At 50.7% G+C, this 22,772-nt stretch overlaps 1 protein-coding gene across 4 annotated transcripts in view; it reads left to right on the forward strand.

Annotated features, from left to right (window-relative positions):
* Positions 1 to 22,772, forward strand: part of RNF123 (ring finger protein 123) — a 48,091-nt gene that overhangs the window by 12,371 nt on the left and 12,948 nt on the right. For all 4 annotated transcript variants that reach the window (XM_039695593.1, XM_039695592.1, XM_039695591.1 and 1 more), the window contains exons 13-34: positions 127 to 252; positions 1,419 to 1,511; positions 1,704 to 1,777; positions 2,217 to 2,334; positions 2,794 to 2,893; positions 3,335 to 3,396; positions 3,492 to 3,563; positions 4,235 to 4,355; positions 5,138 to 5,239; positions 6,402 to 6,508; positions 7,015 to 7,213; positions 7,815 to 7,960; positions 8,152 to 8,235; positions 8,561 to 8,668; positions 11,272 to 11,449; positions 12,413 to 12,487; positions 12,892 to 12,979; positions 13,239 to 13,326; positions 13,450 to 13,534; positions 20,618 to 20,757; positions 20,908 to 21,096; positions 22,613 to 22,688. In XM_039695593.1, coding sequence (XP_039551527.1) covers positions 127 to 252; positions 1,419 to 1,511; positions 1,704 to 1,777; positions 2,217 to 2,334; positions 2,794 to 2,893; positions 3,335 to 3,396; positions 3,492 to 3,563; positions 4,235 to 4,355; positions 5,138 to 5,239; positions 6,402 to 6,508; positions 7,015 to 7,213; positions 7,815 to 7,960; positions 8,152 to 8,235; positions 8,561 to 8,668; positions 11,272 to 11,449; positions 12,413 to 12,487; positions 12,892 to 12,979; positions 13,239 to 13,326; positions 13,450 to 13,534; positions 20,618 to 20,757; positions 20,908 to 21,096; positions 22,613 to 22,688 — 2,431 coding nt within the window. The remainder of the gene's footprint in view (positions 1 to 126; positions 253 to 1,418; positions 1,512 to 1,703; positions 1,778 to 2,216; positions 2,335 to 2,793; positions 2,894 to 3,334; positions 3,397 to 3,491; positions 3,564 to 4,234; positions 4,356 to 5,137; positions 5,240 to 6,401; positions 6,509 to 7,014; positions 7,214 to 7,814; positions 7,961 to 8,151; positions 8,236 to 8,560; positions 8,669 to 11,271; positions 11,450 to 12,412; positions 12,488 to 12,891; positions 12,980 to 13,238; positions 13,327 to 13,449; positions 13,535 to 20,617; positions 20,758 to 20,907; positions 21,097 to 22,612; positions 22,689 to 22,772) is intronic.

The raw sequence follows: 22,772 nt of genomic DNA on the forward strand, positions 1-22,772 counted from the left end.
GTTTTGCCTGCCCATTGCCAGGTTCTGTAGTTCTTGTTACTGCTCTTGCAAGGCAAAATAATGTCCAGCTTTTACTGGGAAGTGACTGTGCCGTGGTGGAACGTTGACCTGCCTCTCTGCCTGCAGTGCAAGGTGTACCTGGTGGAAGATGTGCTCATGACCTTCCTGCTGAGCATCCTTGAGCGAGGAGGGGCAGTGGAGGCCCATCCCCTTATTCAGCAGCTGCTGGATCTCATGTGGCTTCTTATGGAGGTGAGTTGCTAGGGTGCTGGTTCCTCCCTGGGGATCCCGGGGAGACTCTGGGAGGTGCTGAGGACAGGAGCCTTCCTTACAAAATGCTGGCAGTGTTCAGTGTCTTTCTCTTCTTTTTTCTTTGTGGTAGACCACCCTCTCAATTAGCTCATCTGGCTGCTGCTGCACACCCAGGCACTGAGGGTTGAATGCAGACACTGGCAGTGAGTTAACCAGGCATTTCTAAGCTTCTCCTACTGCTAAAGGAACTGATGATGGTGAATAACTTCCTGTTTCTGGAAACATCAAGTTTATCAATAAGAATAGTCTTCTGATTGTTATTAATGTGCATTTGACTGTGGAGGTCTTAAGTGCTGCCATGTGCTGAAGAGATTGCTCAGAGTGTGCAAGACTAGGGTACAAGTGTGCAGTGCACTCTCACCATCTCCAGCACTGCTGGGGAAGAGCCTCCTCCAACCTCCCTTCCTATCCATGCTGGATGAGCTTACTCCTTGCTGGGACACATGTTTGAGGCAGCTGGGAAGCTGCTGCTGCTGCTGGAGTGCTTGGGTGGTTACACAGAGCCAGTCACTGCCAGAGATCTGCTTGGAGACAGCACGTCTGCCCTTTGGGGTAACAGTTAACAGATGTGGGCATTGGCCCAGGCAGCTGCCATGAGAAGTTTAATAGAAAAATGTCATGACTCCTTCAGGCCCACCATCTCAGCAGTGAAACTGGACCCTCTGGTGGGGCTTCTGTGTTGTGGAAGATTTGGCTCTCATCCTGCTGTTGGCTATGAGTTGAATTCAAACAGACAGCTCTTCTCTCATTGCATTTACCCAAGACTGACTTCTTTCTCTTCTGGTTAGTTCTACCAACACTTTGTCTTGGGTAGAGTCAGGGAATAAGAAGACTGGTGACTGCCCAAAAAATAGGGCCTGGGACTTTGGCTTTTTATAGGTGACTTTTGGGTTGGACTTCCTGCAGAAGCTTGTTTCCCTGTACCAAAGCAGTGTCACCAACTTCTGCTTGGACTCTCTCCTGTGGAGTCAGAGGGACACTGTGGGTTCAGAGCACCTGCTTTTTCAGTTCAGAAGTGAATGCTTCCTTCCAAGATCTCAGTCTGGGAGCTATTGCTGTTCCTGACTCCTTGCTGTTGTTCTTAAATGTGTTTCTTATTTTCTCAGGAGTATGAAGTGCATGAGTGCCTCAAGCAGCTACTGATGTCCCTGCTGCGGGCTTACAGGTTCTCCCCCATCATCCCAGACCTGGGATTACAAGTGAGTTTGCATTTCTGAATCCCCAGGAATCTGTGACTAGCCAGCTTCTGTTATGTCCCCATGTCCAAAGGTACATGATGTTTTGGATCCTGTAGTTGTTTTATCCAAAGATGGCAGTTTTGTCTCACTGTAGCCATTGGAGAGTTGTATGTTCTGCAGATGGAGTCACTTTTGCTTCTCCTGTTTTCCTAGATCCACTACCTCCGGCTCACCATTGCAGTCTTGAAGCATGAGAAATCTAGGAAATACCTACTCAGCAATGTTCTGTATCCTTTGTGTCTGCTCCTGTCTCAGTTTTCCCTTCCCTCAATAATGCAGCCAAGGACACTTCAAGGACCTGTAGGTCCAGAGAGGCAGACACCACCCTGTCTTGAGAAGTCATTATTCAGGTCTCCTCTGCCTGACACCATTTCCTATGAATGCTTTGAGGGGAGGGAGTATGTTGTATAGTTCACATCCTAGTAACACACAGGAGCTCATTTCTACCTGATTGACCTCCACTACCCCTAGAACAAAACCACTTTCAGAGCAGTCCAGCTGTGTGGTAGCATTTGGGTAGCTGCTGTGATAGCTGTGTGGGGCTTCTCCAGAGGCCTCTGGATCTTGCAGTGGTAGTTTGGAAAGGAGTCTGTCACTGCAGCTCTGGGGACATGCCCTGTCCCTTCTCCCAGTGTAGCTTCTGTGCTTGCTTTAACTCCAGCCCAGCTTCGACGTGCTCCGTTCTGTTGTGTTCTTCTACATCAAGAGCCCTCTGCGAGTGGAGGAGGCAGGTTTGCAGGAGCTCATTCCCACCACGTGGTGGCCAAACCGCTTCACCAAGGAGGTGAGTACAGGCACTTCCACCCAGAAGGCTGAGGAAATGTTGTTGCCTGCCATTTGCATCTTCTTCTGGCTGAGGAAGTTGGATGGCCTCTGGTGGGTCGTACAGTTTGGGAGCTGGAGCTCTTCCATTCCCCTGTCATCTTTTTTGTCCCTTTAGAGAGTATGTTTGAGGTGTGATGCTCAGACAGCAGAGGGGGGACAGTTTTCTGTGGCAACGGATTTGGAAGGGAACTTCACAGTATTTAAGGAATTGACTGGGGTGTCCTCAAAAGATCTCCTGCCATTACTCATTACAGGGCTGGAGGAGACCTGTTTAGGTGTCCTAGCAGCTGCAGTCACACACTGGCACATTGTTTCAGGGAGTTTCTGCTCTCCATTTTGCATTGTTCAAGGGAATTTCTGGCAAGACATTTTCCCTGTTCAGTGCTCTCCTGCTAATTAGTGTCTGTCCCCCAACCAGGGTAAGGAGAGTAAGGAGGTGAAGGAGGAGAGTGCTGAGGAGAGATTGAGGCGTCGGGCGTATGAAAGAGGCTGCCAGCGGCTCAAGAAACGCATTGAAGGTTTGTGAGGAAGGAGGGAAGTTGCCAAGTTTCCACACCTTTTGTGTAGCCAGGGGATTTCTAAATCCTATTCATTATGTGAAGTACAGCTGTGTTCCTGCCAGGAACAGGCTGTGGTGCAGAGGTGGGGGTCAGCCATGCTCTGTTCTGATGGCATGTTAGGAGTGCTGGGACCCCACTGCACATACCTGCAGCCCCCCATGATGGGACAGGAGCAAACCTATGCATTGTTATTTAGCTATGGATTAATTTTTTGCTAGGTAGTGGAGGAGAAAATTCTCAGTGGTGGGATTATCTTTCTGCTGTCGCTGGTTCTTCCTGGGCCCCCTGTGCTGAGGAGGAAGCCTTTCTCCCCAGGACAGGGTACTGCAGTTGGGGTTAAGAGGGGTAGTTGCTCTCCAGTGCTGGTTTTCTGATGGCAGATGTGTGTCCCCCTTTTAGTGGTGGAAGGTCTCCAGGTTCAGATTCTGAAGTTGCTGCTGAACAACAAGGACAGAGGAGGGGTAAGCACTCTGTGGGTCTTTTGTGTTATGAACCATATGTTCATGTGGTGTGCTTTGTAAATCCTAGATTTACCACCTGTTTTTTCTTCTGCCAGGGGGAAGCCTCCAGATACATCTTCCTAAACAAATTCCGCAAGTTTCTTCAGGAAAATGCTAGCAACAGAGGGGTAAGTGAGAGGGCCAGCCTTCCTGCAAGTCTGACCCTGGGGGATTTCTGCACCTCCAGGCTGGGAACTCTGCCCTTCTGGCCAGGCTGCTTCCAGTAGTTGATCCACTAAGGTCTAGATATGACAGGGAATGAGGAGGGGGAGATCTGAGGCTAGCAACCAGGCAAGTTAGTCCTGTGCAGTGATTTATAGGAAAGTGGTCCTTGAGAAGTCTTAGGTGGGAGATGAATATCCTCCTATAGCCCCTCAGGGGATGTGGGTGTGGAGTGCTCTGCCACAGTGGGGCTGCTGGCTTTGGCATCTTCCTCACTGCCTGGGTGAGGATTGTTCCTCTGGCCCTGGGTCAGGCTGTTGGCCTGAGGCTTTGGGAGGCAGACATCCACTGTGTAGGAAATCCTTTCTTCACCTGCATCTCTGTGTTCATCCTCATCTTTCATGATGGAGTGTGTGTTATCCCTCATCCTTTGTCAGACCAGTGACAGAGGTGTCCCAGGACTTCCTGGAGGTGGAAACTGCTGCCTACCATCACGTCTGGGCTCTCTGCCAGACCTGTAGGCTAGAAATGCTAGCAAGGCTGAGAACACAAAAGTTTCTGCCTGCTCCATGTAGCCCTTTGGCCAGAGATGCACTTTCACACCTGCCCTGATGCTGGACTCTCATTCTTGCCCTAGAACTTGGCTGTGTTGTGCCCACCAGAGTACATGGTGTGCTTCCTGCACCGGCTCATCGCTGCCCTGCGCTACTTCTGGGATGGCCACAAAGCCAAGACTCCAGCTTCCCTGAGCAGTGAAGGTGAGGCCTGGGGGAGAGGCTGTGCAGGCTTTTCTGTGGTTAGGACAAGGTTTGCCTCTTGGCAGTGCTTTCCAGGATGTTGGAAATGTTGTGTCTTTAATGAGTGCTTGAGCCTTATCTCAGCTTGGGAAGTTCCTGTGCAGATCTATTGCAGTCAACATCCAGATCTGAGACTTGCAAAAGGACACTTTACTGTTTGCTGTTCCCCTATCTGCTCTGGAGCAGGGTCCACTATTGACTGTGGGTCTGTGGAAGGGCAGCTCAGTGATCCATTAGTCAGAGTTTTGGGGAATATATTCTTCTGATTTTGGAGTTCCCAAACTGTGGAAGTAAGGGGAAACTAAATCAGTGCTGGTTGCTTTCCCACTCTTAGACCCCACTGGTATTCCCTCTCCTTACTTCAGGCTGACCTTTTCTCTAGACTCAGTAAGTGCCTTACTATCCCTGTGGGACTAAGTGGCAGAGCTGGAGTGGCCAGGTGGAGAGCTGCCAAGTTATCTGATGATCCAGTTTACCCCTGGGACTGTGGCTGGAGGGAGGAAGTGCTGGCAGTCTCGTTGATGGCCATTGTTTGCTCCTCTTTCTGCATGGATCTAATACTTGCTCCACTGTGGAAATCACCTCTGCCTTAATGGCCTGTGCTTTTATTACAACAAATGTTGCCCCTATGTGTTAGTCCTAAATGTGGGTCCTGGGTTCTGCTGTAGGAGCCCTTACATGACTTTGTACGTCCTGTGCATGAGACTTGTGGAAAAAAAACCAAATCTCCTCCTTTGTTTTAGAGGCCTATGTCCCTCCTCAACTCTTCTATAATGGGAAGGTGGATTATTTTGACCTTCAGCGACTTGGAGGTCTTTTGTCTCATCTTAAGAAGACTCTGAAAGGTAAGTGCTCTCATTGCCAATACCTGAATCCAGGTCTTGGATGGAATTCATGCAAGACATGCCAGGGAGGGAGCTGTGGGTAATGAATTTTGATTAAATTCAGGGAGAGCAAACTTGAATTTTAATGAGATTCAAATTAATTTGAAGAAGACACCACACCACTGGTGGAGTGTCCTTTAAGTTAACAGTTTACTGTTTGTATCCCTGAATTGGGCATGTGGCAGTTGGAGGAAGGGGATAGTCTGGGAATATCCTCTGGTGTGGTGCTCTTGCTGCACCACAGCCAAGGGCTGGGAGCTGTCAAAGCACTGACCATCAGCTGTGCTCTGCTGGGCGTGAAGGATGCCCAGGATTTACTTGGTGCATTACTCTGGGCAGGGAGGAGCAGCCCTGTGTATGTACTGCAGCTGTGTGTTTGTGTGCAGCACACTCCTCTGGCACTAGGCTTCCAAAGCCTGCCTTGTGCAAGTGTTGGAAACCCTTTGGCATTCCCTTGGACTTGGTTTGTCTCATCTTTGAGCCAAAGGTGCTAGCCTTTGGCTCAGATGTCTCTTCTCCTTCCCCGGTGTGTTTGCAAGATGAGGACCATTTTCTCTGTCTCATGTTGATCCTTGGCTATTCAAGATTAGGTTACTCAGCTTGAGAACCACGTTTTCTCCTCTAGTTTCTTACCAAGGTATCCTGGCCAGCTGTAAAGAAAGAGCTGTGGATAAAGAACACATTCTTCAGGCTTTGTACAGTGTAGCCATCAGCACAGGTTTCCTGTGGGTGTGAGTCTCAGTCCTGGTGACTTAGGGACACATCATGGGACAGCATTGGAGAGCTGGATTGGATGCAGATGGTCTTAGGCAGAGAGTTGCCATTCCTGCACTAGTCCAGTTTGGCCCTTGTGGTTGTCTCCTGGTTGCTCAGTTATCCTATTTGTAGGTGGTAGGAACAGGAGCAGAAATGGATTCTGGGAGGGCAGCACCTGCTGTTCTCTCTTCTTTTTGTAAGGGCAGATCTGTTCCTTGTAAGGCAGCTTGGGACAGGTGAGCTTGTTTTGATAGAGCATTCAACTTTTCTGGCTGCTTTTCTACTGCTCAGAAGCAGGATGAGTTTTCCTCATGGTAAGTGAAGAGTGACTCCTGAATTCATCACTGCTTTGGTGTGCTCTGTGCAGATGACCTGGCTGCTAAAGCCAACATCCTGATCGACCCTGCAGAGCTGCAGGCAGTGACTATGGATGATCTGGATGAAGATGAGGAATCAGCAACATCAGCAGCACAGGTGAGTTGGGTTATTCACCTACAGGGTCCCTGATGCTGGGGCAGCAAGCTGGGCCTCTGGTTAGAAAGGCTTTGCTTTACAGCAAGGCAGGGTTGGATCAGGACTGTAACCAGTCCGTGAGCAACCAGATAAACAGCTGCACTTGGATGAGAGTCACTGGAGATCAGTGAGGTCCTGGCTGCACCAAGTTTGAGCAGCAAAATTTTCTATACTCTGCTCTCTCACTACCCACTGATCTGAATGTGCTGCCTCCCCTCCATGGCAGCTCTTGGTGTTTGCATTTGGGAAGGTGCAAGGCAGCTGTAGACAGAGCAGCTTCTTGCTGTGCAGGTCTGCTCTTTGTGCCTGGCACGTGCCCTTGGAGGAAGGACTTACCCATTTGCTACCCTGCCTGCTCATCCTCCAGTGGCCACTGTGCATGTATACCAACATCCTTGCAGGGTCCAGGGAGGAACAGCAGGCAGCCCAACACAGCTGGAACTGTTTCTCCCTTCGTTTCCTTCCAGTCCCAGCGCCCCTCTGCTGCCCTGGCCATTGGTGGAGCTCTTGCCAGGCCTGCCTGGCTCAGCTCCCCCACCCTGGGCCGGGCCAACCGGTTCCTGAGCACGGCCGCCGTCAGCCTGATGAACCCGCGGCGGCCCCTTGGAGCCCTGGAGAAGATCAAAGTGCTGACGCTGCGCGCGGAGCAGCGCACCCGGGAGGACAGTGAGTACAGCTGCCCTGCTGCCATGGCACAGCTGGGCCCTGGCAGAATGGCATCCTCCAGCTGCCCAGAGGAATGCAATCTGTACTGCCAGCATTGCTCCTTCCTGTTTCCACGTGTGCTGACACCCAAAAGACCCCTTTGTCATCCTGAACATGACACTGGTGATGTTTCCACCCTCTGTGTCTAAGGAGATGCTGCCTTGGTACCTCCAAATGCAGTGAGACTTTGCACGATGGCAGTTCAGAGGCAGCTATAGCCATGCTTGCTCTGAAGACAGGCCAGCCAGAGGAAGATGTGTGCAGCAGCAGCACTGTTGCTGTTTGGGTGGACCAGGCAGGCCTTTGAAGCACGTACAGGACTTGAGGAAGTGGAATTTGCATGACTTGGGTCAGTCTGAATAGATGTGACAGGTCAGCCTGATGGAGGCAGCAAGATGAGAATGGTGTGGTAGTGTGGTATCTAGTGAATCCCATGGGCTGGGAAGAAGCTCCATGTTACAGAGGCACAGCAGGGCTTTGGCTTCAGACAGGAGCAGACAGAAGCTGAGGTGCCAAAATGTCTTGCTAAGAACTTCTTGCTTGTCTTGGGAATGCATTGCAGTTGAAGGCACCCATGGAAACGATGGTCTCTTACTGGGCAGACCCCCAGAAGAGCCAGACCAGCCCATCACTGAGAACTCCCTCCTGGAAGTCCTGGATGGGATAGTGATGATGTACAACCTCAGTGTCCACCAGCAGCTTGGGAAGGTAAGTGGTACATGCTGTGCAGGATTCCATTTCCCCAATGTCCATGTTTCTACCCTAATTCTGTTTTCTGCTTATTTAGTGACTGTGTGTGCCCTGTCCTTCTGCCAACCTCCACTGGGGTTCTGGTTGCATGCTTGTATGTTTAGGGGGAAAAAAACCCTTATTTATTGCTGCAATCTGCTGTTTTTCAGATGGTTGGTGTGTCAGATGATGTGAATGAATATGCCATGGCACTGAAAGACACAGAGGAAAAAATCAGCCGCTGCCCAAAGAGGGTAAGTGTCTCTGGATTCCCAGCTCTTACCAGATCCCCAGCTTCCTTTTCTGGCAGAGCCTCACTATCTGGCAGGGTGAAGTCCTGCTGCCCAGCTGTACCAGCATCTGCATCAGGCCTTTTGGGCTTCAGCTGAGACTGATAAGTGCTTTTTATAGCACTGATTCCCACTCCCTCCACAGGAAGGCTGCTGACCCCTTTCCCCCTGCCAGTACTCCCCAGCTAACCCCAAGGTGGTATATGCTTTTGCACTGTTTGTTCAGCACTGAAAAAGAATGCTATAAATGGCAGTGACATCTGCCCTCACATCTCTGCACTCTTTTCAGAGGAGAGACATCCATGAGGAACTGCTGAAGAGCCAAAAGGTCTTCTCTGAGAAGCTGAACCACCTGAGCCGGCGCCTCGCTTGGATAAATGTCACCATTTATTCAAAGGTGGGCAGGAGCATAACATGAGCAGCTGAAAGGAGACCAGTGAGCCTCTGCATCTCTGCTGCTTGGCTCACATGTCACAGGTGTCATTTTCCTGGTGTTGAAGCAATGTCAATGATCTCTGGGGCTGCTTTTTCCCTTGTTGTGTATCAGAGCCTCCTTTCTAGGCTTAGCCCCTCTCCTGTTCCCCAGTGTCCCGTAGTGATCAGCCCAGTCTGATCTGAGCTGTGCATGGTGCTGTAGCCTTTCCCTTAGGGCACTGCAGACAAAAGGGTGCAGATCAAAGGGAGATTCAGCTCTCAAGACCTGTCAGAGGATAGAGGCTACTGTGAATCATTTCCCTGAGCTATGCTGTGTCAGAGGGGGATCTCACTACTGCAGCTCTTCCTGGAATCTGTGGGATCCAAGTCAAGGGGGTTCTTGTTCAGGTGTTCTCTCCCTTTTTCATGGAGAGAGTGTGTTCCACATTTACTAATGCAGTGGCTATTTGCACAGGTTGTCCCTTTTCCCCCAAGTTCACCATTTTCGAGGATAAAAGCTCTGGTCTGCTTTCCCACAAGCAGTTCTGCTGATTTTTTCCTGACTTCCATTGCCTTGCCCTATCTCTCTTTGTGGCTTTTGTGTGTCCCAGGATGTAAACAGGGAGGGGAAGAAGAGTTCTTATGAACACATCTGGCAGAAGTGCAGTGGCTGATCCTGACTCATGAGCTCTTTGCTCATCCCTTCCTTCCCTCCCAAGCAGGATTGCAAGGCAAAAGCTCTCCAGCTGCATTAGCATGGCTTATGCTTGCCAGAAAATAATAATAATCCTTTCTTACTGGACTGCTGTGGAAAGGCTGAGGGGTGTGACCAGGGTGCACTGCACGTATCATTGTGCTGGCCCATGCAGAAACACTATTAATGTCTCTAGATGATCCTTTGTCATACTAAACCAGGACTGCAGTGTCACCTTTCCTGATGAATCAGCAGCATCTGGGGCTGAAGGTTACAGCCTTCCCTGTCTGTGGCTTGTGCTGCTGTCCTGGCCTTCATGGCCCACAGGGAGAGCAGGAATGTGCCCCAGGGGCCCAGTGAGCTTGCAGAATGTGGCTGCACTGTGCCTGTGCCTTCAGGGCTCCATCTCGCAGTCATCTCAAGTCCCTGCTCTTTCCCAGTGGAGGCATCCATCCAGCAGCTCCTGTTTCTCTGGGAATTGTGTGCGCTGGAGGATCTTATCTGTATGATCACAGCTGCTGCTGTTGGAGAGAAGGAGCCTGGTTCTGTCTAGGAGCAAAGTCCTGCTCTGTGCTGGGGTGTCAGAGCATGGCAGAGGCTGCTCCTTCCTCGAGGCAATTAGCCACTGGTTGATTCTGGGGAATTCAAAGTTAGACAAAAGGGAGTGCTACTGCTTAAAGACACTCGTAGTTTTATAGCACATAATTCTGCCTTCAAAATGTCTCTGTAGGAATTACAGCTTACTTTATTACAGCTTGTTTTATTACAACGCTGTGTTTATCTATCTCACTGGCTAATCACATCTTTGTATCCTCTTGGTGTAGACTTTCTTCTAGCTTGGCAATACCTGAAATGACATTTGAGGTTATCAAGTCTTAAAGCCAAATGCAGCTTTTTCAAATTTAATGTTGTTCTGCACAGTGGCTTTTTATCTTGAAAGTAACACTGTTGTGGGCTGAGATGTGGGTCAGTGTTGAGAAGAAGATGTGTGTTAGTCAGTTTAGTTGATGTGTACTAGATCAGCCTAATTTACAGAATACACCCATGAAAATCTCCCAAAAATGGTAAAAACATACTTTAGAAAAGCCATTAAGCAAATGAAATGCCTTATCTGCACCTCTGATTTTAATTATTTTTTAAATTAGAAGTGTAACCCATCTCCATCTATTTTTATGCAAGTAGCTATTGCTTATGCTATTTCTTGGCATTGCAGGATATGAAATAATATTTCCTCTTTTTATGGCTTTGGTGGCGCCCATTTTTATAGCTTAAAGTTATGTAGATGACCTTAAATTTCCTGTTTTTAATTTAGGACCCTCTGATTTTTGTTTAGAGAGACAAGAGGCTGATGTTCCTCAGGACAGTAAGTCTGGTTGAATGGCTGGCACAGAACCTGAAGGGCTGTGGCTGCCTATTGCAAAGATCTGAGTTGGTGTGAGCTTTTCAGCCTGTTCCCATTTAATCCCTACAATAGACCAGCTTTCTTTCCAGTGGATTTCTGGAAAGTGCTCGTGCCTGCTTTCCTTCAGCAGTGTCCTTGGAGTCCAAACTCACATGTTTGTTTGCCAGGCCTGTGTGGTTGCACATGCCCTGGTAAGGAGTAGTGCTTGGAGGGTCTCAAGGCTAGGTGAGACAAAGCCATCACATTGGTGAGAGTGATGCTCTGTGCTGGAGGTTTGGTGTAGAGATCTCTGATTGTTTCTTCCAGCTGCCACTTCTGTGGCTTTATAGAAAGACCAAATGGCCCAGCTTTGGTTACTGAACTTAGAGCAGTAAGAAGTCTGAGCAAGATCTCCAATATGCGGATGTTTCTGAGGTCTGAGTGTGATGCTGGTGGTTGTTTTTCCCAAGAGAAGCTGTCAGCTGACTGGGAATTGTGTTCTTTTGGGCAGGAGAAGATGCAGGATATCTACTGGCTGCTGCGCGTGTGCATCCGCACCATCGAGCACGGCGACAGGACGGGCTCGCTTTTCGCTTTCATGCCAGAATTCTACCTCAGCGTGGCTATGAACAGCTACAGTGCACTCAAAAACTACTTCAGCCCTGTCAACAGCATGGAGGAACTTCCAGGTGAGGGGATGGGGACAGCTTCCTGATTCTGGCCTGATAAGATCTAAAGTGAGCTATGTCCTTGTGGTGAAGTGGTAGTTGGGCATATTCCTTTCTGTGTCCGTTCCTGTTTGTGATGTGCTGCACCAGTGTGTTGTCTGAGCTGTGGGGCAGATGGTGAGCTGTGGTCACTGTGCTCAGGTAGGGAGCCCATGCCTTGTCTGAAGCTGTCACAGGGCTGGCTGTGGTGAAAATCACTGGCAACTATGGATTGTGTTTCAAAGGAGGTATCAGGAATGGGCTGGGGTGCTGTAAGATGTGATTGCCTCAGTAATTTCTACTACAGCCTTCTGTTTTCTGGGTGGGAGAGGATGTTCCATGAGTGCAGAAATTGGGACTGCTTTTGAATTCCCCTGGGATTTGAAGATGTTCCTATGGAGATGACCACCCACTTGATGCCAAGAGTCTGTGTTTAGCTGCATTCCATCTGGGCACACTCTGTGCTTTCCTGGCTAAATGACCTCTCTGAGCTCTTAGCAAATAGTTCTGTGCTTTCCAGAGCCCGTGAAGGTAAGAAAAGCTTCTGTTCCCACCAACAGGACATAGCTGAAGTGCTCTTGCTTGGGCAAGAGCAGACTTGAGTAGTAGCAATTTCTACTGTGCATGCAGGCTGAACATGGCTTTTCTGCATAGACCCAGGGTGCTCTTTGTGTTGCTCAGCCTCTTCTGCACCAGACATTTCTCCCTTGCCATCCAACTCCATTGCATGGTTTTGTCTTTCCCTGAATAGCCATTTCAGTCTCTGCTCTTCTGGAAGTGAATGTCTTCCCAGGTCTCTGTTTTGACAGCTGGACACACAACTAAGCTGCAGTTAGCTGTAGCAGCAACTCATTCCATGGCCTGTGCCATGTCCACGGGAGCACTGGGACCACAGGGATGCCCCTCAGGCTGTTGCTGTGACCCTGCTCCCTCCTTCTCTTGCAGGCTATGAAGAGACCCTTATGCGCCTTGCTGCCATCCTGGCCAAGCATTTTGCTGACTCAAGGATTGTGGGCACAGGTGAGGCTGCATTCCTGTGCTTTTGGGGTCATAATGTCACAGGTCTGGCCAGTGCCACTGCCAGTGGCTGACCAGGCTTCTGCTGGGATCTGTCTGCTGAATCTGTTCAGTGCTTATGCCTCCACATTCAAAATGAGGCTGGGTACTGTCCTTACCCTGCTTATTGCAGGGTAGATACATGGCCTAGGACACCCTTTTGAGAGCAGGACTCATGTCCCAGCTGCCTGCATATCCAGACTGGGCTTACTGCTTAGCTGCTTGAGCCTAAGCATGCTCTCCATGCCAGCAGGGACAGTGTGCCTCTACATGAGGGCCACTGCCTCCCAGGCAGTGGCATTCAGGTGCTCCCTGGTGTGCTGTGTGTCCTTGGGTGCCTGGCCTAGTCCCTTGTCATTCCTCCCCAGACATCCGGGACTCGCTGATGCAGGCGTTGGCCAGCTACGTCTGCTACCCCCACTCGCTGCGTGCTGTAGAGAGGATCCCAGAAGAGCAGTAAGTGCTGCCCTGCCTGTTCCTGGGGAGCTGGGGCAGGGCTGGGGTGGTGGCAGGGCTGGGTGAGCGAGCAGGAGGGCTGCCAAGCACCTCTGGGGGTCTACAAGTGGCCAGGGGGAAGGTGGAGTTGATTTGGGAGCCTTCTCTCACCCTTTTACCAGTGGCTTTGCTCTGCCCCAGCTTCATGGGTCCTACTGTGTGTCCTGTTCAATCTCCTGTCCCCAAACCCTGTGGGCTGACCCGTGTCCCTGTCTGGCAGGCGGATCTGCATGATGAAGAACCTCCTGGCTCCCTATGAGCAGCGACCCTGGGCACAGACCAACTGGATCCTTGTCAGGCTGTGGCGGGTGAGCATCCTGCATCCTGCCCCTCCAAGCCCCTGGGGCTGCTGGGACACTGAACGTTTCACTTTCCAGTAGCAGCAAAACTGTTTTTCAGCCTCTAAGATCTCTCCTTACCTCTTTTGCCAGGGCTGTGGCTTTGGGTACAGATACACACGTCTCCCACACCTGCTGAAAACCAAGCCTGAGGATGCCAGCCTCCCCAGCCTGCAGAGTGAGTGGGGCAGGGATTGGCACTCAGGGCTGTGATGGGTGCTGAGGGAGGACCAGCCTTTTCCTTAGCAGCTTTCCCCGTGGGCCAGGCCAGCTCTTGGGATAGCTGCCAAAGTAGGGTGTTCCTGGCCAAATATCCAGGCCTGGTTTTTACAGCCTGGCCATCGCCAGCCTCTCTATTGGTGATTCAGGCATGCCAAATGATGAGTTACATCCATCATAAGTAGGGGTTCTGCCCTCCAAAGGAGAGGAGAGAGGCCCAGGACTGCATCCTTATCAGAGTTTTAGCCTGAGAGAGAGCTCTGCCATGTGCACAGTGAGCAGCTGCTGTGGGGAAGAGCTGTCACATGTGCCAAGCAGCAGGTGCCCTGTGAGAGGGAGTGGGTGCCCAAGGAGACAGGGCACTGTGGAAGTTTGCAGTCAGGGAGTGTTTTATCCTGGCATCTCTCAAAGCCTGGCAGAGCTGGTCCTGCCTTGGGCACTGCAGTTTGCTCCTCAGCACTGTCACTGAGCTGAGGGGTTTCTCAGCTCTTTCGTGGCTGAGAAAGATGTGGGGAGAAGTTGCCTTTCTTGAGCTGAAGAACATGTCCCCAGCTTTACCTTCATGAGTTCTGAGTTTGTGTGGATAATTCCTGATGTCCCTCTGCTGTGGAAAAGGCTTTGTGCCAGACTTTGTTCCTGGAGAGCTGCTCAGGAATGGGGGACAGAAGGACAGGTGGCACATGGAGGTGGATGCTGAGCCTTGTCCAGGGAGCTGCCTGTCTGTTCTAACAGCACTCTTGTTCTCTTTTCTCTCTTCTGCCCATGGTGCCCAGGGGATCTCTCTGTTGCTAGTTTCCAGAGTAAGTTTGTTGTGTGACCTTCTCTTGTCTGGTGAAGTAGCTTTAGAGAGCTCCCTGCTTCCCCTCTTCTGCCTAGAGAGACCCTTCTTTGTAGGCAGAGAGCTTCACAAGTGATTGTTTCCCTCAGTTCCATCCCTGGGAGAAGCCAGGGGAGCTGTGCCATGTGTCAGTCTCTGAGGCTGCATCATGGACCTGCTCTTGCACCAGTTTTACCAGGGTTACTTCTGGGGTCAGAGCCCTGCTGGAGGGGTTCCTCTCATCCTTAGATGAGATGGAGAAGCCCTGGCACACATGCAGGAGGGATCTCATGGCTGTCCCCTCACTCTCCTACTGCACCAAGGCACCAAGTGGCTGTCACCAGTCCTGTGGGGTGGTGACTGAGCTCAGCCCATCCTGGGGAGCTCTGGGGCAGCAGCAGAGCTGCTCAGCTGTCAAGGCCTTGCTCCACACATCTGTGGCTCCACGCAGTCTGAGCCTGAGCCCAGAGTGGTCCTGCTGGCTACTGGGGACTTACTCTTGGGAGGGCTATTTTAAGGCTCAACCAAATCGATAATGAATGCTGGTTTAATTGAAGAGGGACAGGGGACTCAGAGGTGTCCTTGAGATGCTGCCCAGGGAAGGGAGGACAAGATGACCCTCCCTCCCCTTCACACCCATCAGTCTTCACCTTGTTGCAATTTGAGCACTGGCAGATTTAATGGGACAAACTGCTGAGCTAAGGAAATCCCTGTTTGTCTGGGTCTGCTGCTGCAGGCCAGTCTGAAGAGAGTATGGGCAAATACCTCTTCTCTGGTGCTCCAGCCTTGTCCTGCTTTTGGGATGCTTCCTTGGAAGACTGCACAGGTGGGGGAGGTTTGCCCAGGCTGCCTCACAACGTCCATGGAACACCCAGAGCACAGACTGCCCGGTCTCCTCCACTGCCTCTTGCCTGTGCTCACTGAGGGTGGGCAGTGGATGCTGTCTGGCTTAGCCCAAGGGGGCAGAGGCTCAGAAAGGCCATCTGTGTCCCTGCTTGTTCCTGGAGTTATTCCTCAGCTCTGCTGGACACTGAACAGCTCTCATGCAAGCAGAGCTCTGCCTCAGTTTGGTTCCTGAGAGCAGATGAGGCTGTTCAGAGCTGGGGTACTTGTGCTCAGTGGTGCTGCAGGGACTGGTCTTGCTTTCACCATGACTTGTAGGCAAGGCCAGGTGCTGTCCTGGCACGCACAGTAGGAGCAGCAGTGGTGGCTCCATGCTGGGCCCAGCCTGGCCTGGAAAAGCAAGAGCTGCAGGGTGGCTTCAGGTTGTATCACAGGGCTGCTCTGCCCCAGGCCTTCTGCCCACACACCCCTCAGGTGGAGGGAAGGTAGGTGGGACCATGAGATCATCGAGCTGAGATGTTGTGCATCATGGGCCAAGAGTTCACTCACATCCCCTCCCAAGTCCAGCAAATGCCTAAGATGAAGAGGACTTTCAGGAGGAGATCCCACCTTAATCTGATAACACCAAAAGCATCAGCTGGTAGTAGTTGAACTGTCCAAGCCCTTCTGATGGTGGTTGGTCACCCTTAGAAATAAATCCATGGCTTACAATTCCTGATGGGAGTCATAGAATGGTTTGGATTGGAAGGACCCTTAAAGCTCATTCTTGTTCCAAGAATGAGCAGGGACACTCTCCACTACACCAGGTTGCTCCAAGCCCTGTCCAACCTGTCTCTAAACATTTCCAGGGATGAGGTGTCATAACTTCTTGGGGCAACTTGTGCCAGGGCCTCACCCTCACACAGTAAAGAATTTTTTCCTGATATCTAATCTATACCTGCTTTCTCTCAGTTTGAAACCATTTCCCCTACCTAACCTCACCTTCTGTCTTCCACTGCTGCTGCCCTGCCTTTCTCTGCTTTACAACATTTTATTCTTCAGAAGCACTTGTGTACCAGGGTAAATTCATTTCTTGATCCTTTTCAGTGGGGAAAAATGCATGGCCTCTCTTTCTTATTCAGGAAGGGGTTTTGCTTTTCTGTGAGCCCTGTGGGGTCTTCACCCATGCCATGTTTTTAGCAGCCCCAGAGGTTTTGGTGCCATGCAGGTGGGAGCCTCCCCTGATGTGCTGGTCATGCATCAGCTGGTTTGCCAGGGCTTTGCTTTGGAGGCACACACGGATCCCAGGAGCCCTGGGCCATCCTGATGCCTCACACTCAGCCTCATGGATATCTCATCCCCCAGGTGCTGCCTGCTTTCCTTTGCCTGGCCCTGCAGCCTCGCCTTTGCTCCTCTCTAAATGCATCTCTGAACAAGTGCACTGACATGGGCTCACAGATACATCTGGAGCCTTTCCAAATCTCACATTGGTGTTGGGTGGAGCTGCTTTGCTTCTGAATCTGGTCCATTTGGGGCTTTCCCCTTCTGTGCTGAAGCTCTACTGTAAATGCTGCTGTGTCCAGGGACCCCCTTGGGCTGCTGACCAAGAGGTCTCACAATTAGCCCTCTTAGAAATCCTGCTGGGTCATTAGCAAACTATAAAAGTACATAATTACCTTCCTGTGATGAAAGTACGTGACTGCTTCTTCACCATTATCTAGTAGGAGCACTTATTGAAGGCTTCCACTTCGCCTGCTTTATTAATTTTTAACTGTCTATAATAATGGGCTTCTGCTACTGTTAGACTTTCTGCCATTACTACTTCTATTAAATAATTCCGCTATATTTTTTTTTCCTATAGTTGAAAAAACTTTGCATTACCATGGTCAGTCAAGGATGTTTTTTATATCTTCTCCATCTGTTACCCCTTTTCTCCTTGCTTTTGCCTACCATCTCCTATGTTTGATTATGTTCACTTTACCTCCTATGTTTTAACTTATGTCTGTGCTTCATCGTGCTCTCAGTGACCCCTTTTAACCCAGGTGATTGCTAGAGCACTGGGGTTTCTGGCTCCCTTATAATCTTCTTAAAGAACTCTGTGTTTTAATTCACCATTTCCCCTACCTTGGTTTTCTTTTCCTCTGTTCTGTTTACGTTTTTGCAGGGAAGTTTCTGTTGTGGAAACATCAGATTTATCTACAACCCCTTGGTGCCACGCTCTGTTGCCCACATTAAATGTATTGAGGTCAAAATTTCTGGCCTTGAAAAACTGCTAATTTCTGTTCCAATGACTGATGTTTATCTGCCATAACAAAGGCTAAGCCATGATTTAGTGGCTTTTGTATTAGGGAGGTACAAACTTTGAAGCATTGATGACTTACTAGTGCCAGAATCAAGATAGCTTCCCCATCTCTGGGTATCCACAGGCTCCCTGTGAAATGACATCCCTGCCTGCAGTGGCACATAAGGGAAGTGGCATTGCCCAGGAGGGCAGTGCTAACTCAGGTGGGTGGGAATGTCCCAGCAAAAGTGAACATATTGCAAATGAAGATGGACACAGCACCAGGATTGGGTTTTGGATACCAGTAACAATTACCTCATCTGGGAAATTGTGCAAGGAATGAAGCTGTTTGTGCTGCATTCCAGGGTGTGTTCCTTACGTTGCTTTCAAAGAGTAGCAGTGATCTTAGCATCTTTAGATTCAGAATCCCCTTGGGATCAACAAAAGCCAAGGAAATAATTGTTTCCTGGTGTTAGGTTTAAAACCTTCAATAAACCTATTTACCTGTGGAGAGGTTTGACAAAAGGCACCAGTTTTCAATGCTCTTATAGTCTGGCACAGTCTGCCAGCACCAGAGAAAGCATTTAAGAACCCAGAATTGCAGAATCACACCACTCATTGAAAAAAGACTGTGAGGAAATAGTCATTGACTAAAAATCAGGATAAAGCAAGTTATTACAAGCATAGGAGTATCCTTCAAAAAACCAAAGCTGCCTTCTAATGAGGTAGACTTCGTCTGGACAGTTCATCCTGGGATTTCTCCTGACTTGCAATGTTTGTAAGAGAGGCTTTGGCAGCAGACCAGCAGGACAACACGCAGAGTTCTTCCACGAGGAGTGGTGATCTCTGTCTAGAACTGCTTTGGTACTAGAAGGCTGGAAAGGGACTAATATGTCAGCAGTTTTAACAAAAAGCAGTTTTTACATGCTGATGGGAGGCTGGGGAAAAGAAAGCAGTAAGAACTTGTACCTGTAAGAAGACCTTTCAACTCTGAATGACTGGGAGAGAAAACATGGATAGAATTCAGCATCACCCAATGTAGGGTGGTGGAGTAAGAGTGTGCTGTGCCCCTTCACCCATCACTGGCAGAGAAGACAAGGTATGCCCCAGCATTGACTCCTGGGCTTCTTGTCTTGTGCCTCAGGACCAGTTCCTGAGGGTTATCCTTCAACTGGCAATCTATTGTAATCTTTTAGAGAAGAGCAGCTTGAATATGGTCAAAGGACAAATTACCCAACAGGAATTATGAGGAAAACAAAGCAGAACAAAACCAAAACCACATTATGCCTTTGTGCAAATCTGCCACGTGCTTGTGGTTTGGATGCTGCATGTGCTTCTGATTCCACCTCTCCAAAGAAAACCTGGGAGAGGTGTTGGGCTTCAGGGAGGTGTGGCAAAGGGGACAAAGATGGGACAGTTTCAGTGGGAGAGACTGCACTGGCTAGGGCTGATCCTGTTTAAAAGACTGTCATGAAGATCTGGAATCACAGCCAGCTGGAGGAAGTGACTGGAGAGGAACATCTTGCTGTCTCTACCACCAGAAGGAAGGGGTTACAGAGAATAAATATTAACAAATAAAGCGAGTAGGAGCCAAGCTCCAATCCGAATTCCTTCTGCTACACACAACTGAGCTGTAGAATGTTGCTCTGGGACATGTTTAATGCTAAAGGCTTACACAGTTTCAGAGGACTCTGGGCAAGAAATCCCCAGAGGGCCAATAAATATGTGAAAAGGATGTCTGACTTGGCCAGTCCCTGAGCCACGTGTAGCCAAAGGCTGGGAAAGTACATGTGGGTGGGAGTAGGACATCAAAGACAGTTGTTGTGATGAAATCCCTCCCAAAAATGAGCTTTTAGGCAGGATCAAAGCTGGGCCACTGGCCTGCTTGAGGTGATTATGCACTGTGAGATTCAGTGAGTGTCCTCCAAAATAACAGAAGTTCATTGCACTTGCCAGTGGGTATTCACAGAATAATTTGTCCTGTTTCCACTTCAGATGGCAGTCTCCTGTCATCCCTCCCTGGCTTTGCTAATCCCAGCTAGCAAAATCTGCTTGTAGTTATGCCTTGCTTCTTGATCCTTCTGGATGTGATGGAAGTTGTCCTGTGTTTGTTTTGCCACACTGGCCCTTTGAGTAAGCTGCAACCCCAGAGAGCTTCTGCAGTCACAGCACAGCTTGTTCTTCTGGGCATGGCAGTCCTGGTGCTGCCAGGGTTTCCACCTGCTGTTTCTAATAGCTTCTAGTGGAGGAAGATGTAGTTAGATAGGGGTTTTTCCCTATTATCAACTATTATCCCTATAGTTGGTAAGTCTGCTGGTTTCTCTTTCCAAGCCCTGAGTTTGGGTTGAGCTCCAATACCCTTCCCTTGTACTGAACGTACTGTGAGCCTCTTGCTGACAGTGGGTCCTTCTGCTGGTGAGAAGCATCTGTCCCATTTGTGCCCTCTTCTTTTCCCTGCCCATCCATGGGGGCTGGTGTCCCTCACAGCTCTGACTGTGCTTCCCAGCTGCTGGGCTTGACCTCATCCAGTCATGAGAAGTCAAGAAATGAGATGCCACAAAACCAAGAGGATGTGTCTGTACTTGGGCTGATCCTGGCTGGGGAGTGTGGGCAGCTCTGCCTGACCCTGCTAAGGGCAGAACCAGCCTCAGCTGCATACAGAAGCCTCTCAGGAGTGGGATTTACTGGATGCCTTCCTCCCCAGTCACAGGCAGACAGGCACAGCCATGTGAGGCCAGGGTGGCTGTGCTGGCTCCAGGCAGGTGCTGCCACACTGGTATCAGGAGGAATTAATGCTGAGCTGACCGTGTGCCTCTGCAGAGCTGAGCAAGAGGGATGCTGAGCTGCAGGGCAGTGCTCCTGTGCATGTGGGCAGCAGCCAGCACAGAGGGCTCTTCCCGGCTAATTCAGGCTGGCATTGGAAAGAGGTGCTGGGAGGCCCAACTGCACGATCACTGCTCAGAACAGTCCTTGTGCCAGCTCCCAGTGTCCTGCCATCTCTGCTTACTGTAAGGCACAAGCCAACATGTCCCAAGCCCAGGACTGGTCTCTCAGCCTGCCCTTGCCCCTCACTCGTGGCTGCCCTGGGAGCAGGCCACTGAAGCTGTCTCTGCCTGTTTCAGAGCCGTGTCCCTCCACCCTGCTGCAGCGGCACATGGCAGAGCTGCTCCGCAGCGACCGCGACCTGGCCCCCAGCTTCCTCAACAGCGTCCTGAACCAGCTCAACTGGGCCTTCTCCGAGTTCATTGGCATGATCCAGGAGGTGGGTGTGCACCAGGGCTGTGGGGTGCAGCACTCCATGGCTGCTGTGTCCTGCACACACAGGGGCTCAAGGCACAGCTCACTGGGCTGGGGGTCGCAGCCCTCCTTTTGGGAAGGGGCTGCTTTCTAAGCTGTCTCCATTGCTTGGCAGATCCAGCAGGCAGCAGAGCGCCTGGAGAGGAACTTCGTGGACAGCCGCCAGCTGAAGGTGTGTGCCACCTGCTTTGACCTGTCTGTGAGCCTGCTCAGGGTGCTGGAAATGACTGTCACACTGGCACCAGAGATCTTCCTCGACTGGAACCGCCCGTCGTCCGAGCTGCTGCTTCGGAGGCTCGCCCAGGTACCATCTCGTGTGAAGAGGCAGCATCTGGAGGGGCATGGGGAGCCCTCTGCCCTCTCTGTGGATGTGTGGTGAACCAGGGGCTCCTATTGCAAGTGCTGTAGTACTTAGAGCTGGTGCAGAATGTGTGGTGCTCCCTAAAATCTACATATCAACTATTCCCCTCCTTTGCAACTGCTCTGGTCACAGCTGATTTCTGCCTCTACTGGGAGGGTGACAGCTGCTTAAATCTTCCTTATGAGGGGCCACTAAATGCTGAATTCTCCTGTGACAAGCAGTGCCATGAAATCTGGAGAGAAGGTGTGATATTTCTGGGTGAGGAGGTGTGGAGAGTGTGGCTGGTTTCACAGGGCACGCACTCCAGTGTTTGGGCAGGCATCTTGGTCCTTTATCCCTCAGTCCTAGAATTTGGTACTAAATGTCTCCACTTTCTTGCCACAGTGACTGGGACAGCCCCATTCCAACTCACAACACCCTTTAGGTCCAGTAAATTTGTTTCTTTTCTAAAGCATGAGCAATCCTGAAAGCCCTGAGGACAGACTGCCCTTGTGTGCTGGATTGGTGGAGAGCAGTCAGATGCACCTTAGCAGTACCACAAAAGTTCATACTTTGGGCTCAGGGCTCTGAGCAGATGAAACAGAGTGAGAGGTAGCAGGGTCTGGTACCATAATCATGAGGGAAGTGCTCAGCTGAGTGAGGAGGAAAGTGAGGGACCCTTAGCAGGTGGCTTAGGCAAGCTGGGGAATGTGCAGCAGAGAGTGGGGTGCTGCAGCTTCCTCCTTGCTACCTGTTGCTGTTATGAAGCCATGCCCCACGACTGACCAGGCCCACAGAGGGGTGCAGTGTGCTGCTGTTGTACACTGGGGCAGCAGGAAGAGGGATTTTGCGTTTGAGAGATGGGGCTGAGCTTGCAGCAGTTGTATCAAGCCTGGGGTAGTCCCTACTTGTCCCACTGGGGGTTTGGGTGAGAGCTAATGGTGGCTAATTAAGTGTGGTCACAGCAGATTCCATCTCTGCAGATTGCTCTCTGCACTCACCCCATGCTTCAGAGCTGGTGGGTCCATCCTGGTGCCAGCTCCAGGCAGGGCAGGACCTGCACTGGGCTTCACCCTGCTGACACTGCTTTGGCCCATGGCTGCCAGCTCACCCTTCACAGGTTCTGGCTGTCCTGGGGACTGGAGCTTCTGCTTGCCAGGAGCTTTTCTCTGCAGAAGTAGCTTGGCTTCTGCAGGTGGGAATTCAGATTTAGGTGGGAGGTGCTGATATTCAGGTGTACTGACCTCAGACTGACTCTTCCCTGGGAGGTTTTGGTTTGGTACAACCACTGTGATGTGGTACCACTCCTCCCATTGCCAGGGCCAAGCTAGGTGTGTGCTGTGAGCCCCCCTCTGTGCATCCACCAGCTCTCAGGCACTGAGTCCAAACTCTAAGGACATGCTGCCCCAAGCTCTTTGGGTGCTGCTCACAGGAAGGCCCATCCAGAAAATGCAAACCCTCTCTGCTTTTCCCTACACAGCTCTTGAACCAGGTGCTGAACCGTGTGACAGCTGAAAGGAACTTGTTTGACAGAGTGGTCAACCTCCGTCTGCCAGGTCAGTGTCCCCGTCCTCTCCGAGGGAGCCGTGCTGGGAGTGTGCCCTTGGGAAGGGAGGGTGCCTGGCACTGAGGGTTGGTGC

Source organism: Passer montanus, unplaced genomic scaffold (genome assembly GCF_014805655.1).
Source record: "Passer montanus isolate IOZ18808 unplaced genomic scaffold, ASM1480565v1 scaffold9, whole genome shotgun sequence".
NCBI lineage: Eukaryota > Metazoa > Chordata > Aves > Passeriformes > Passeridae > Passer > Passer montanus.